Source organism: Corvus brachyrhynchos, unplaced genomic scaffold (genome assembly GCF_000691975.1).
Source record: "Corvus brachyrhynchos isolate BGI_N302 unplaced genomic scaffold, ASM69197v1 scaffold80, whole genome shotgun sequence".
In the NCBI taxonomy this organism is placed as follows: domain Eukaryota; kingdom Metazoa; phylum Chordata; class Aves; order Passeriformes; family Corvidae; genus Corvus; species Corvus brachyrhynchos.
Window position 1 is genome coordinate 2,672,828 of NW_008236769.1, and position 12,288 is coordinate 2,685,115.

The window sequence follows — 12,288 nt, forward strand, 5'->3', positions numbered from 1 at the left end:
GTTGAGTGTTAGCTTAAATAGAGCTTTGATGCTGCTGGTTTGCTTTTTTCTCACCTGGGTATTCACATTTTCCTGCAAGGCCTGTAACAACTCAATGCCATTCCTGCCAGTGTACTGTAGCCCAGCTGCTCGAGAGCCTAGATAACTTAAGCTTGTTATTACTGCTTTTGGTTAGCCAACATTTTTCAGGTTGTGGAAAAATGTTGCCAACTTTGTGTTAGGAAGTTAAAAATGTAAGTATCAGACTGGTATCTTCAGAAAAGCAAAACAAAAATTTTAATGTGTGAAGTAGACAAGTTCCTATGATCTACTTAAAAATGCATGTACTCAGGTATTCTGTGCTGAAATAAAGGTTTAATTTTTTTTAAAGGGAGGGTTTGGGAGTTGTTTTTACATATGAAAGTTGCCTTCTTTTTATGTATAGTAGGTCTGGAATTTTTAGCAGTATTCTGCACAGAAATATTTTGTCCCTGAGACTAATGTTAAATGTAATCATATTACAAGCATGTTTATAGCCTCTGAACAAAGGTAGTTGAGCTGTTTTGAACATCAGAGCTTCGCCAAACATTTTAAATCAAGTAAAGGTTCACATGTAAAATAAAATAAAACCTTTTTAGTATTCTACAAGAGCATTCATATTCCACTGTTCTTGTTTGTGTATTGAACAGGTACAGTTTTAGGTGAAAAGAAATTAATGATAAAAAGTTCAAAGAAATTTTACAGAGTATCTGAATTTGAAATTTGACTTTGTTCAGTGTGTGTTATGATTTTGAACTTTGTTTGCACTTTTAATGCATGACTCTTAGCATATTAACAAAAAATTAACTTCTGCTAGTCACATTGAAATTTATGTACAAGTGCTAAGACTGGCAAGGACAAATATATAGTTGTGCTTATGTAGCACTTTTCAAATTCAGTAGGGCAGACTAGATATCTCCACACCAAAAACCAGAGAGAGAGAACCTCTCTAGTTTGGATTATCATGGATAAACAGCATGAGCTGATAACATTTGCACAGCTTTCCACTGTACTATGTAAAATTTCCCATTTTTGGTCCCTGCTAGCTCAGGCATGTTGATGTTGTATATTATTTAGTGAAGAATTTTCCAGCATGGGGTTTGTTTACAGAGTGAAATCATGACCTTTGCCATAGAGAGATCTGTCTTGTTTTTTTGTGCGTGTATGCCATTCCAAATGCTTCCTATAATTACAGAATTGAGAGTGAATGCTATGGTAGTGGTGTGTTTGGATTGGTTTTGGCTTCTCTTGCTATAAAATGCTATATTTAAAGAGCTTTGTGTTGTCATGCATTGGCTTTGGTGAAAATGAAAATAAGCAGTTGACAGTACTGTTTTGGGGGGGGTTTTCTCCTTTTTTTTTTGGTACAATACCTCTCTCTTCTAGGAAAACAGCACAAAACCCAGTTGCTGGCTGCCAGTACAAATGATAGTTCTCTGGCTTGTAGGAAATGTTTTTGCTTACAGATAAGGTGGTGATTCTTAGCTACTCAAAACACTGTGACCCTGTGGGAATTGCTCTCCTCTTTGGATGAATGCTTATTTATTGATTAATGAAGTAAGTGTTTTCTCTGTCTTGTACTTTTTCAAATGCTCATGTTTGTTCTCTGTGTAGATGCCGCTCAACCTTACTAATGCAGTGGCAACAGCAAGACAGCTCTTGGCTTACACCGTTGAAGCAGCAAATTTTTCTGATAAAATGGATGTTATTTTTGTGGCTGAAATGATAGAGAAATTTGGAAGATTTGCTGAAAAATATAAAGAGGTAACTGGATAATTTGCCATCACTTTAAAGATAATCAAAGTGTTTGTCCTTAAGTATTCTGAGCAGTGAAATCTTCCCAACGTTAGATGCAGGCACTGAGTTAGTGGATTGTCAGATTCTATTCCATGTTTTTGTTTGTTTAGTAGGTCCCTGAAGTTGCTGACCCATGGTCACAGACTTTGCATTCGCGCTGAGATGATCCAGCATTCACTGGACCTGTAATGTGAGTAACACCTCTGGTCAGCACTGGAGCAGGGAGATAGGTACAGTAAGTCTGTTTTTATTTAATATAGAGTGGGTCACACAGGTTTTCATTGGTATGTTCTTATCTAAAAACACAAATAATGAAAGCCTCAGAGATCCTCTCAATAATGAATAAAACAAGACTTATCTTCTCCCCTTCCCCCATGATAGGCTGTCTTTATTCAATATTGAGCCATATCTCTAAGGTTTTCAGTACTCCTCTGTTGTGCAGGATATAACATAAGACATTAAAACAAAATCTTAGAGAACGCTCATTGTTGGGGAGAAAAATGCAAGTAGTTGAATAGTCCCACCAGTGGGTAGAAACTCTCTGTTTCACTGCTGAACAGAGGTTATATTGATCTCACTGTACAGTGCATGTTGGGAAGTTGGAGACCACAATGCCTTGAGTTTAAACACGTGCAAAAAAAAAAAAAAAAAAAAAAACCAAATTTCCATCCACCCCCCAGCAAACCATAAATGCTGGTTCTACATCCTTTTCAGAACTCCTTGGAGGATTTTCGTCTTAGACAATGGGTTTTTTTTTCTCAGTGGGTTTGATTTGAAGCCAGCCTGTGATTTGCTGGTATATTTAAGGAACACGAGTACGGACCCACAATGCCTTGGTTTTAAAAACGGACAAAAAAAAAAAAAAAAAAAAAGCCAAATTTTCCCCATCCACCCCCCAGCAAACCATAAATGCTGGTTCTACATCCTTTTCAGAACTCCTTGGAGGATTTTCGTCTTAGACAATGGGTTTTTTTTTCTCAGTGGGTTTGATTTGAAGCCAGCCTGTGATTTGCTGGTATATTTAAGGAACACGAGTACAATTTCATGTAAAAATTTTAGTAGCTATTAATAAGGCTGATTTCTTATCAAGTTACGACTCTAACTTGTTCTTGACACTGGTTTTCATATTCATTCACTCCTGCCATCTTCCAAGTCATTCCTTAGTTTGTGCTGAAGTGGCTATTCTGAAAGATTAGTACAATAAATAATAAACAGGTTCATTTAATAGCTCTTTCAAATCAGAAGAAACAAGACAAATGTTCAGAAAGTTCTTAGCAGATTGTCTTGAGTTAGAATACAGCTGGAAAAACTTGTTCATACCTTGATAAGCAGGAGAAAGAATAATGTGTAGTATATTTTAAAAGTATGAAGCAATTTGAATTCTGTGAGTTGAGGATATTAACACTGCTGGTTTATTCTAAAATCACCATTTGTTGATGTGTAAAACTTGTTACCATTTCTTGAGTAGTAATAAGTCATGAGAAACGCCTTCAATTAATTTAACTTTGTTGTTGAAGATTTAGTGAAAGGACTACAGCCTGCAAGTGCTGCTTAAGGTTCTGTGTTAGTTGTTAAGAATTTTTACTGTTTGTAACTTCTGTTCCTAAGAGAGTCAGTTCTCAAAATAATAAATATTTTTATACTCCAATTCTTGCCTTTAAATATAAAGATTTAAAAAAAGAAGAGCAAATTATAGTGTTCTCTCCTTACTAGTAATATTCTGAAAAAAATTTGGGAAGCCTGGATGGATAGTAAAGGACATATCTTCCTCACACTACCGTGTCTCTCTTCAAGCATAAAATTCCAGTCCCTAAATTTAGGCACTGTGAATTGCATTGCAGTCAATTCAACTAAAAATTATACTCACCTTTTCTTTTGGTCCAGTATTTGTCACTACTCCTTAAATGTTGTGAAAATCTGGTGTGAGTCAATGTTGCCAATGTAGGTACTCATTAATTTTGGTAGAGTGGCCTAAATAAATAAGTTCCCTTTATAGTTTGTTTTTATTCAGAAGGCAGGGTGAGGACTATGAACTTAAAACAATGTAATTGGTGGTTTGAAAGCAGCACTGGTACCTGTGGGTATTTGCTGTGTCTCTCATGTAAACCTGTGACCTAAAACAGGTCATGCAAATTTGAAGGCAAGCAAGAAAGCAATAAAAAAAGTTTGACTTGCCAAAAGGAAGCAAAACAGAAGGGTTGTATGCTAATTCTTGCCTGTTTTACTATTTTCTTGTCTTCTATCATACATGCAAACTGTATTACTGTTGAGTTACAGTTTTAGTTTTCAAGTTGATTGTAAATAGTCCTCTTAAGCAATTAGTACAGTAGAAAGTGGAGTATTGCACCCCTTCCTTTTAATAAAATATTTATCATGGATTTTTTCCAAAGTACAATATAAACAGACATATTGGCATAACATTTTTCTTCAATGGGGTAAATGTCTGAGTTGAAGTATTCTGGTATCTTAACATGATGAGGTGATTGAAATAGGAGCAACCAATTTCCTTGTGCTTTTTGTGCTGCCAAGTCACTTTGTATTTTCTGATAATGACCCACCTTTGGGTCATTAGGTATGAATTCATTAGGTATGAATGGTTTCATACCTATAAAAGAGTCTTACTTCTCTTCCATGTTAGCTTGGTGACGTCATGGTGGACATAGCAAGTAATATTATGTTGGCTGATGAACGTGTTCTGTGGATGGCACAAAGGGAAGCCAAGGCTTGCACCAGAATCGTACAGTGTCTACAGAAAATTGCTATGTATCGGCTTGCAAATGGAGCTCAAGTTTATTCTACTGTAAGTATGAATTTATTTATTTATTTAGAAGAGGTTTTGCTCACTCTTGAGTTTGAATAGCTTTTTATTTTTCTTAATAGATGCTGGCATTGTCTGAAATGCCTACTATTTCTGTAGGGAGAAGAGCAATACTCTCAAAAGATTTATACCTGCCAGACAAACTGAAACAGTTTTCTGGATTTGTTTTTCTGTGAAGGCACAGAATCCCTTTAAGATTATTTATTATTCTGTCTGTGGTGTGTAAAATCATTTCATGTTTGATTTTTGTCATCACAGTATTCTCCAAATATCGCTCTTGAGGCCTATGTAATAAAGGCTGCTGGTTTCACTGGGATGACTTGCACCGTATTTCAGAAAGTGGCTACATCAGACCGTACAGGACTCAGTGATTATGGGAGAAGAGATCCAGATGGAAACCTAGATAAACAATTAAGCTTTAAGTGCAATGTTTCAAATACACTGTCAAGTCTGGCTTTAAAGGTGATACGCTCTTTGTTTCCCTACTGACTTTGTAATAATATGTATTAATAATTTGGCAAGCAAGTTTATTGTTATTAATTTCTAAGGTTAAATTAGTGGTTTTGTGTAATCCAAAAATGACTGTGAGAAGAATGAAAGGGATAAAGGATAATAAAGCTTAATTATAAAATAGTTGTTTTAATGGACACAACTTTTAATAAGTAGATGTGGTTTTCTTCATTGTAACTTCTTAAGTTGAAAGATCCTTTCAGACCTTTTCATAAGTATTAAAATTGAGACACTTCCTAGTTTGTAATAGTATGTCTTTATTTTTCTGCATTTTCACCTTCATTATGTATTAAATCAGATATTATCAGTCTCCTTAAAAATGTGAAATATTCTGCTCAGAGTAATCCTGTAATTAAACATGAAATAGAAGATTGACCTGAGAGGTTAATTTCATGTGTGCATGTGCATACACACACACGCACTCATATATTACATCTGTATGTGGGTGTGTGTAAAATGGAAACACTTCCTCGTGTTCTATAAAAGTATTTTTTCAGTTATATTCCCCAACTTACCTGTTTGTTTTTAGCACTTAATTTGCTTGAATGTCACTGCAGGATGTATATTACAATTTATACTTATGTAATTCTATGAAACTATATGCATGCTTCTCACTCAAGTGTTATTTATATACAAGTAAAACCACCCTGCTTGTACACAGCATTTTGTTTTGAATGGTACCAATGCACAATTGCAGCACTTCTCTTTGTCTACTTGTGTTGGTTGCTGCTTCTAGTTCTAATAGTCTAATCTGGAAAAACTCTTGTAATCCTTTACTGATACCAACTTTAACTTTGCTCTCTGTAACAAGTAAGGTAACTTCAGAATCTTTTACTTTTTTTTTTCTTTTAAAAAATGTTTTAAGACTTTAATAACCTGATTAAACTATTTTATCCTGGATTACTCGGAAATACTGTCAAATAGGTTGGTCATTATATATAGTCTGCTAAATGTATTCATCTCTGACACTGTATATATAGAGGAGTTGGTAATTTAATCTCTGTAAAGAATACAATTTTCTCTTTAGAACTTTAAATCTGTTTGTTTCTAGAACACAATTGTAGAGGCTTCTATCCAGTTGCCAGCTTCCCTTTTCATGCAAAAACAAAAAAGAGAAATCAGACCAGCAGATGAATCTGTCTACAAGCTTCAGCTTATTGCATTTCGCAATGGAAAGCTTTTCCCAGCAACAGGAAATTCAACAAATCTGGCTGACGATGGGAAACGTCGTACAGTTGTAACTCCAGTTATTCTTACGAAGATAGGTTTGTTTTTATTATTACTTTTTAATGATCTTTAGTAAACATTTTTGACTCCCTTGTTTTGATTAGTGTGTATCCAGTAGAAGGTTTTAGCATCCAATGTGTTACATGATGAGAAATTTATGTGCAAATACATTTCCTTTGCAACAGATGGCTTAAACATAGCCAGTCACCACGTTCCTATCAATGTGACACTGCGGCGGATTGCACATGGAGCAGATGCTGTTGCAGCTCAGTGGGACTTCGATCTCCTGAACGGACAAGGGGGATGGAAATCTGATGGTTGTCGCATCCTTCTGTCTGATGAAAATATTACAACCATTCAGTGCTACTCCCTCAGCAACTATGCTGTTTTAATGGTATGACACTGAAAAATTAACTTTCTTTCTGAAACTTAAACATGTTTCAAGATACAATTCCGTTTGGTTTTTCTCTTGTGTTAAGGAAAACAAGCATTCCCACGTTCCATTTCACATAAAACTAGACATAATAAATACATCTTTAGTTTTTGCTTTTGTTGATGTAAATGTTGAAATAAGATGATGTTTAAGTGGAAATCTATCAAAGTGTAATTAATTGGATAATAACTAATAATCAACTGGATATAATAGAAACAAAAGAATTTTCATATGCAAAGTAGTATATTATAGGCAGACATTTTAATGAGTTACCTAATCAAATTGGCTTTTATGAAGTTTAGTCTAATAATGACAGGTGTTCTTCAACTGTTGCCGCTCTTTATTTTAAACTATTTTCTCTGTGTTAGATTAGATTTGTTGACTTTGTCAGTTGACCAGGAGTGTTTTCCCAGGTATTTTTTTCTTAACCAAAGACAGCTATTTCATTCTAAATTAATTGTTCATTCACTAGTATGTATGTCTGTTACCAGAAGACATCACTGGAAATGGAAAAAAAACCAAAACACTTAGTAACTATGAAAAACATTTTTGAAATACTGCTGAAAATATATCTAAAATCTAGTCTAAGCATATTGGCATCAATAAAATGGTTAACCAGTTTTGAAATACGGTGATAGAAGAGACACTTCCTTTTAGTGCTCCTCAGCTGTGAAGCTGAATTTCCTCTTTTTCTGTTCTCAGAACTCTTAATTTCAGAATTTCGCCTGGGAAGCTTCCCTTTTTATAGATGGTGACTGCTACCCTGCTCATCAGAAATCACCACAGATGCTAAATGATAAAATCTGATGCATAATTAGGGTGGGCTGGTAGGAGGCTGAGCAAAATATTACAAAGTTTAGGAAATACTGTTAAGTGTAAATTTGGTATGGGTTTTGTGGTAGTTAATTTGTTCTATGTGGAATTAAATATGTTTTTATATAATCATACATGGAAGAAAGAGGGCTCCTTTATGATGATCAGTGGATTAGAAGTTGATAGGGAGTTTAGAAACTCAGATTTTCAAAAATCTTCCCCTGAAGAGAATTAAATGGTAATTTCCAAGCTAAACATAAATAAAATTGATTTACATGACAAGCTTTTTAAAAGTGCTCAAAGAAAGCAACTTTTCACTTTACTTTTGAGGGTACTGTTTAAAATTACTTTAAACTTTTACAATCATATAGTTCCTTTCTTGGATATTTTTAAAATATATAATCCTTTCCTAAAATTTAACAGCATTTTCTAAAATAGAATTAAACTTCATTTGTATGTGTACTATGCATATAAAGAGAGATTATGCTTTAAGTTGGTCACATTTCTGCTGCTTGAGGAGGAAAAATGAAAAGCATGTTCAATCTGCTTCCATAAAGACTATTTCTGAATTAATACATGGTAAGATTGTATGATTATCTTCTTGTGAATTATAAAGAGAACTGTTGACAATCAAAAATCAAGGAAGTTGGAGAAAGGTGCAGTTTTCTTCCTTTTCTATCAGTAGCTCTCATTGTATACTTGCTCAAAACTGATATTCCTTAAGTGTTTAGCTACTTTCTAAAATGTTAGGCTGTAGAGACTGGAGAGGAGGGGGTAGATGGACTGGCACAGAATAACACTCATCTGACAGATGTTCTTTGCACACAGATAATACACTGCAGAAACTCTGGATGTCTAAGTGGCTGCTAAAAAAGGTTTTTGTAATGTCTGTCCAGATAGTAACCAAAAAAGCCATAATAGTCTATTTCACTTCTAGACTCCCATCATGTTGTGAAAGTCTGGGTTCTGGTCTTGGGCTCAGAGGAAGTTCTTTTGGGTTCAGTTTTAGAAGTTTGCTCTTTAATCCAGCAGTTGTCATTAACATCGAACACATGAAATGGCAGTGGCAGGGGGGACCTGAACATGGTGGCTCATCGTCCTGGTTGGATGGTGAATGACTTAACCAGATCTATTTCCCTCTGTTTTAATCTACTTTACTTTAGTTCGTATATGTGTAGAAGAAAGCAATTTGTAGTGTACTGACCCTCTTCATACATTTCAGAACATAATGTAAAGTCCTCTGATAAGGAAACACATCACTAAGTGCCTGCTTTTCTGATCTAGCGATAGGCAGTTGCAGTTGTAAAACTTTGTATTTATTTGGAAATTATCTTCACCACTGTTCTTAATAATAGAAGAGATAAGGAGGAGGCTCAGCTGAAAACTCATTATTACAGGCTGAAGAGAGGAAAAAAACCCAGCAAAAGTGGTTGAGAAGAAGCAAGAGTTCTGCTAATTGGCTATAACCCCCCCCTCCAGTATTCTTAATGCCATCACTTCTGTTATTGTACTGTCATTCTTTTTTACTTAATAATTATTTAGGATCAGTTTAGCTCAGAAGTAACATTATTAGCTCCTGTCACTCCTACTAGGTCTGATGAAAAATGTCATTGCAACACATAAGAATTCCATTGACTTATTCCATTGGTTATTGGGTCAAGGCCTTGGCTATCTAGGCAAGGCATATTGAGTTTTCTCAGATACTTTAGAAGATTATTGTAAATCTTGCGATTTTGTAGCTCTCATTCTTGAAATTCACACCAATACATACATGACATCTTGTAACATGACACCAGTCTGGAAGCAGCAACCAGAATTGTCCTACAGTTTCTGTTGCCTGGTACTCATGGGCCAGGTGTGACAAAACATTTGCTTGTGCTTGTAACAGCAGTGAGTTCCCAGGGATCCCCAGCTGCATAACAACCAGGCCATGGGTAGTGTTGAAATCAGATGACACTGGCTGCCTAAGGCATAATATCATATGATCCTTTTCGAGGTGCCAAAGAAAACCAGATAGATAAGAATCAAACTGACAACCTGATTAAATTAGTTTGAAATGAGGTTGTTGAGTTACTTAGGAATAACGAATTTATATTCTGATGAAAGAACAATTGAAGGTATGGTGAAGAAACTGTTGACTCTTAATTTAATTGTAAGCCTTAATTCAAAAACTCTTGCTGTCCATGAAATCAGATTACCCATCTTAAGCTTAAAAATATCATGGATTTTTCTCAAAACAGACTCAAACTTCCTCCTAATCTTTTATTGCTCTTTCCGAATGGCAAGTTTTCTCTCCTTTTCCTCAGGACGCTTTTGAACTTTGCCAACTCCAGAGATTTTAGAGTGACTCAGAATTATAGGGGAGAGACTTTTCTGTATCGTGTCCAGTCCAAAAAACTATTTTTAATAGACTTTCTTCACTAACCATAGCTAAGTAAATTTACTGTATTTTGTGCTGGAAGGAACTACAGTTTCTTTTGAGTTGTCATGTCATGTTTGTGTCCCTTCCCCGCTCCTGGAACTCTAGTAAATTGTAACTGCTTCCAAACAGAATTATTTCTTCTTTTGAGTAAATGAAAATGTTGTTCCAGGGTGGATTCAGAAAATTTAATTGATTCTATAGAGCTGTTGAATTCTCTTAGAATTATCAACGATCTATTCTGGTCAAACAGTAATCATAGAATAACAATCTGGTAGGAACATCTGGTGCCATTTGGTCCAGTTAACCTGCTCAAAGTTTGACTGCCTTCAAAGTCAAGTCTTACTGTTCCATACTGTTCCAGGTCATATTCAGTCAAGCTTTGAGTATGTCCAGGGACACAGACTCCCTGGGCAGTATGTGACCACTTCAGAATTTTTCTCCTGTATCTAATCAGAATTTTCTGTGTTGCTGATATTGTCAGTTTCCTTTCATCAGTGGATGGTTCAGGTCCAAGAAGAGTTTTAAAGAGCTTGACTTGGTCTTCTTTATACCATCCTAGTAGGTAGCTCAATATAATAATGAGATTTCTCCCCTCTTCCTTTTCTTCTTAAATATAAAAGACATCTTCAGCCTCAGACACTGTATGCTTCAGCCTGCTAATCATCCTGGTGATCTGTTAGACTTGCTCCATCCAGTATGTCAGTGTCTTTCTTGTGCTGGGAGCCTCAGATTGAGAGTTCTGCAGGATGGTCTCTCAGTGCTCAGGAGAAGGGAAGGATCATCACTCACACATTTGCTGTGCCAGTGCTCACACAGCAAAGTGTGGCCTTGGGCTACAGGTGACACTGCTGACTTGTGGTCAGCTTTTGTCTGCCACTAACTATGGCTGTTTTCTAATCAGTCCAATGCCCAGCCTCTACTTTTATGTGCATGGGGTTATTCCATCCCAGATGCAGATCTTTTAATATTTTCCTTTCCTAAATTTCATGATGTTTTATCAACCCATTTTGCTGTCTAACCAACATCCCTCTGATTATCCTCGAGTCTGTTGCTTGGTCCCCCCAGTCTGTAACATCATTTACAGACTTGCTGAGGGCACTTTCTGTAATGTTCTTTGGGTTGTTAAAGAAGATAATTACAACTGAAACACACAGTTATTCCACATCTGTACATACAGATATTTTAAGATGAAGAAAATGGTGTGTTTCTATAAGCTGCTGACCTCTCTGTATCTTCCAGAACATATGAAGTTGAACTGTTCTATAAGAATTGTGACTGCATTTATAAAGGTCAGCCAGAGTAGCAGATAATTGCAGAAGAATTCTATATATAAATAATAATAAATAAATAAATAATTGCAGAGTTGTTTTGGGATGGGTGGGAAGGGAGGGAAGGCATTTCATCTAGAAGGTGTCTGTTACTTCTTGTGTTCCCTTTGTCATTCCCCCACCCTCAAAAAATAGATACCGTGGACTAATGTTATTTTTGGTTTTGTTGTTAGGACTTGACTGGAGCTGAATTATATACACAGCCAGCTGATCTTCTGCACCCAGTAATTTATGCCACTGCCATGGTTTTGCTGATGTGCCTGTTGATGATCATGGTCAGTTACATATACCATCACAGGTAGGAATCAGAATTATTAGACTAAGAAAATTAGTTTCATCATGTTTAGGACTATCTTTTCTATTTTATTAGAGAATGATATAGTAATATGCTTTCAGTGTTTTTTCCCTATAAAATTTGTTGATGCAAACTAACAGTTACAGAAGTAGCTATTTCATCTCTCTTGAGCTGAATTTAGCTCTCGTAACCATGTCTCTCCTTTAATTCTTCATTTTGCTTCATGATGAAAGAAGAGGCCATTCAAGAATAATAGTAGAATTTAACAAACTGTTCAGCCTTTTACATTTCTGTTGATGTGAAAACTTGAATCCTAAAATTCTTAAATCAGGCCCCAAATAGATGTATAAAGCTGGCAGTGGGAGGGTGTTTTAATTTCTTGGGATAAAGTCCAGAGATAGTATTTGTTTAGAAAGCATGTGGTAGTCAAACAATCATTAACAGAAATTATATGTTGTTTATCATAAGAATATCTTTCTAGTTTCTGAAAACAGTAATGTAGCTGTGTTTTATATTGTCTAATTTGTTTCTTTTAACAGTGTGGTCAGGATCAGTGTTAAAAGCTGGCATATGTTAGTTAACTTGAGCTTTCATATTTTCCTGACATGTGTGGTGTTTATTGGAGGC

At 35.5% G+C, this 12,288-nt stretch overlaps 1 protein-coding gene across 1 annotated transcript in view; it reads left to right on the forward strand.

Annotated features, from left to right (window-relative positions):
* The window catches only part of ADGRA3 (adhesion G protein-coupled receptor A3), a 47,425-nt gene that overhangs the window by 22,849 nt on the left and 12,288 nt on the right, over nt 1-12,288 (forward strand). The window contains exons 10-16 of the mRNA XM_017727560.1: nt 1,633-1,782; nt 4,454-4,615; nt 4,892-5,095; nt 6,195-6,408; nt 6,556-6,764; nt 11,540-11,664; nt 12,201-12,288. The exon at nt 12,201-12,288 is cut by the window's right edge and continues 33 nt beyond it. Coding sequence (XP_017583049.1) covers nt 1,633-1,782; nt 4,454-4,615; nt 4,892-5,095; nt 6,195-6,408; nt 6,556-6,764; nt 11,540-11,664; nt 12,201-12,288 — 1,152 coding nt within the window. The remainder of the gene's footprint in view (nt 1-1,632; nt 1,783-4,453; nt 4,616-4,891; nt 5,096-6,194; nt 6,409-6,555; nt 6,765-11,539; nt 11,665-12,200) is intronic.